General features: G+C 38.9%; 1 protein-coding gene across 2 annotated transcripts; it reads left to right on the forward strand.

The window, feature by feature from the left end:
* Positions 1 to 656: 656 nt before the first annotated feature.
* Positions 657 to 2,104, forward strand: LOC116026257 (probable N-acetyltransferase HLS1-like). 2 transcript variants are annotated; one of them, XM_031267742.1, is made up of 2 exons: positions 657 to 799; positions 1,001 to 2,104. In XM_031267742.1, the coding sequence occupies exons 1-2, from the start codon at positions 728 to 730 to the stop codon at positions 2,036 to 2,038; spliced, it is 1,110 nt and encodes a 369-aa protein (XP_031123602.1). In that variant the 5' UTR covers positions 657 to 727; the 3' UTR covers positions 2,039 to 2,104. The 2 variants fall into 2 exon arrangements, with proteins under 2 accessions (XP_031123602.1, XP_031123601.1); XM_031267741.1 differs by having other exon boundaries at positions 681 to 889.
* The last annotated feature ends 1,368 nt before the right edge of the window (positions 2,105 to 3,472 follow it).

Below are 3,472 nucleotides of genomic sequence, written 5' to 3' on the forward strand. Positions count from 1 at the left end.
TATTAGGATTATTATTATTATTCCATATAATAATGATGATCACGGAAGGGCTCGCCATGATTAGATTCCACCAAGCTGAGATATTTTGGTAAGTGAGTTTGCCGACTAGCTGTATGGTATGGATTAATAATAATGAGATGGCATTATATTAAATCTGAATATATAATGTTATAAATTCACTACATTGTAACAAAGTCAGTAGTACTAAAAAAAATCTGAATATATATACGCAATAAATACAATAATTTTATTAACGCAAAATCATGAATGAGAATTAGTGGGATTAATAAAGGACGTACAAATACGCTTAGGCTTAGGCGTGCAGAGTGTCGTGAGGCTGAGGTTATCCTAACGTGGATAGGCTAATTTTATGTTAAGAATGGGTAAAGGCTAAAGACAAAACGAATTGATGAAGCATTCTATAATTGATTACCTTTTTGTGTCTTATGATCGGAGGAGGACTAGGCCAGGCCTCCTTCCCCGCCCCCTCTCTCTTCCATATATATCAATCTTCATTAACGTTACCAACTTCATTCAAAACCATCTATCTGCATTATATTCCACCACTTTTAAAATTTTAAGCAAACAAAATACTACATATATATATTATATATATATATATATAGTTATTTAATATTATTATTTTAGAAAAAAAAAATTTTGGCTCTCTCTCATCTTCTTGATTGCTTTGTTTCTGTAAAGCTGGGAATTGAATTGAATTGAAAAGATGGTTAAGATACGAAGCTACAACAGTCGATTCGACAGAGCTCGCGTGGAAGATCTCGAGAGAAGATGTGAGGTAGGGCCTAAAGAGCATGTGTTTCTCTTCATAGATACTATGGGTGACCCCATCTGTAGAATTCGTAACAGTCCCCAGTTCAACATGCTGGTATATATGCTATTTTTATTTTTTTTTTCCATATTAATTTACGTAACCATCCAGCTGCAGGCGGATTTTTTAATTAGTTAATATATATATATGGTGTTTGAATTGGTTTAGGTGGCCGAGTTGGGCAACGAGATAGTTGGAGTGATACGAGGAACTGTGAAAGTTGTGACGATTAAGAAAAACCCTAAGAATCCGGTGAAAGTAGGGTACGTATTAGGGCTAAGGGTGTCGCCCATTCACCGGAGAAAAGGGATTGGTTCCAGCCTGGTGCGCCACATTGAAGAATGGTTCCTCTCCAGAAACGTGGATTATGCGTACATGGCCACCGAGAAAGATAATGAGGCCTCAATCAAACTGTTCATCCACAAATTCGGTTACGTCCGGTTCAAGACTCCATCAATCCTCGTCCACCCGGTCGGCCGTCGTCCAAACCTCCGACCCTCGGCCGGTGTGAGAATATCCAAGGTCAGCGTGGAATGTGCGGAATTTCTTTACAGGAGTTTCATGGGGGGGTCAGCCGACTTTTTCCCTGTCGATATCGACAAAATTGTTAGGAACAAGCTGAGCCTGGGCACGTGGGTCGCCTTCTTTCGCGGAGACTCGTCGGGCGAATTCGGTGGAACCACCATCGCGGAGCTGCCAAAGAGCTGGGCCATGCTCAGCGTATGGAACTGTGCCCAACTTTTCAAACTAACCTTAGGCCGACAGACCTTGTCTTGTTCCTTGTACGGGACAATTGCGAAACTGTTGAACGACGCCGTTCCGTGCCTGAGACCGCCTTCTTCACTCCCAGATTTGGTCGGCCCCTTCGGATTCTACTTTGTGTATGGTTTGCACCGGGAGGGACCATTGTCCGGCAAGCTGGTCCGGGCGCTTTGGAAATTCGTATGTAATAATAACTTATTGGTATGCGGCACTCATGATTCAGACCACGACAACAACAACAACGTTAAACTTATTGTAACAGAGGTTGGATGTTGCGACGACAATAAGCACCTAAGACTTGACATCCCACATTGGAGACTACTGTCGTGTCCGGAGGATTTGTGGTGCATAAAGGCATTGAAGAATAATGAACAGAAACAATCCCTCCAAGAACTCATCGCAAACTCCAAAGGCGCCCTCTTTGTTGACCCAAGGGAGGTGTAACGTAACTAAATTATATTCTTCATTCCCGTGGCCCTGTTTGGTAAATAATCAGTCTATTTTGGCTTATTTGACCACTATTAGTTATTTAATTAATAAGCTTTTTTTTTTAACTCTAAAATGCTAAAATTCAATAGGCTACTCAAAGCAGCCTTTTCAATTAGCTTTTTGAGAAAAGAAATTATACCAAACAGCCAAACAGCTATCAGCTAACAGCTAATTTATCAAAGAACTTTCTACAATCAGCTAATATTATCAACAAATCATACCTTCTAACTCAAACAGCCAACCCAATCAGCCAACAACCATTTACCAAACAGGGCCCATAACTAATTAGCTAGCAACCAGGCCAGGCCAGGGATTAGACATCATATATGTCTGATCTGAAATAATGAAAGAAAGAAAGAAAGATGCACCGCTAGCTAGCTAGCTACCTAGCTTTCACTGCCAAATATGAACAACAACAAAACATCTCCTAGTATTTCATTATTCCACCCTGCATGCCCCAGTATGAGCAAAATCCCAAGCCTCATGCACATTATAATGTGTTTTTTTTAATATATATATATATATATATCATGTGTCTATATTGTTGCTTTTACCTTTTCTGTCATCCATGACATGATAGCTTAATTTCGAAACAATGAAAGATTTCCTTAATTGGGTGCCTCCTTCCACCGTCGGCTACTTTGTTCGTAGCAGCGTGCAGTTTGTTTAGGTCCACGCTCGTCCACCCCTGGCCTCTTTACACTACCCACCCTACCTATCATATCATATTATATATAGCTTTCCACCTAGTCATTTTCCACAAATCTTTGTCTTCATTAATTTCCTCTTCGTTTCTTCTCAATATAGCTTTTTAAACAGGATCCGACTATATGCATGAATAAGCCCAGTCTCATTAATTAGTAATTACCGGGGTGGATCCAGAGTGGGGCAATGGGAGCATTTTCCTCCCTTCGCCCCTCCCAGCCCCTTTTATATATATATATATATATATATATATATATGTAATATTAATAACTTATATATATATATAAAAACAAAATGTATATATAAATTTTTAGATGTTTAAGTAGTTTAGGGTGAGTATGTTTGCTCATATTAGTTTAGTGTTCTCTAGACGATCAGCAAATCAGGTAGCCCATGTTCTTGCCACGCAATCTGTTTCTTTGTCTGATTATTGGGAGTGGCTAGGTAACCCTCCCAATTTCCTTTGTAATGTTCTTTTGATGGATATGAATTGATGAAATGTGTCTTAGGTTCAAAAAGTAGTTTAGTTGGATTGGTTCTAGCTTTTTAAGCTTATATATAAAAATACATATATCACTAACTTATTATATATAAAAACAAAATGCATATAAAGTGGGGAGCGGCTTTATTCTAGTTTTTTTACCCTTAAAATTTGGTTGCATAGGTCATGGGTTTGAACCCCAT

This window comes from Ipomoea triloba, chromosome 7, assembly GCF_003576645.1.
Source record: "Ipomoea triloba cultivar NCNSP0323 chromosome 7, ASM357664v1".
Classification (NCBI taxonomy): Eukaryota; Viridiplantae; Streptophyta; class Magnoliopsida; order Solanales; family Convolvulaceae; genus Ipomoea; species Ipomoea triloba.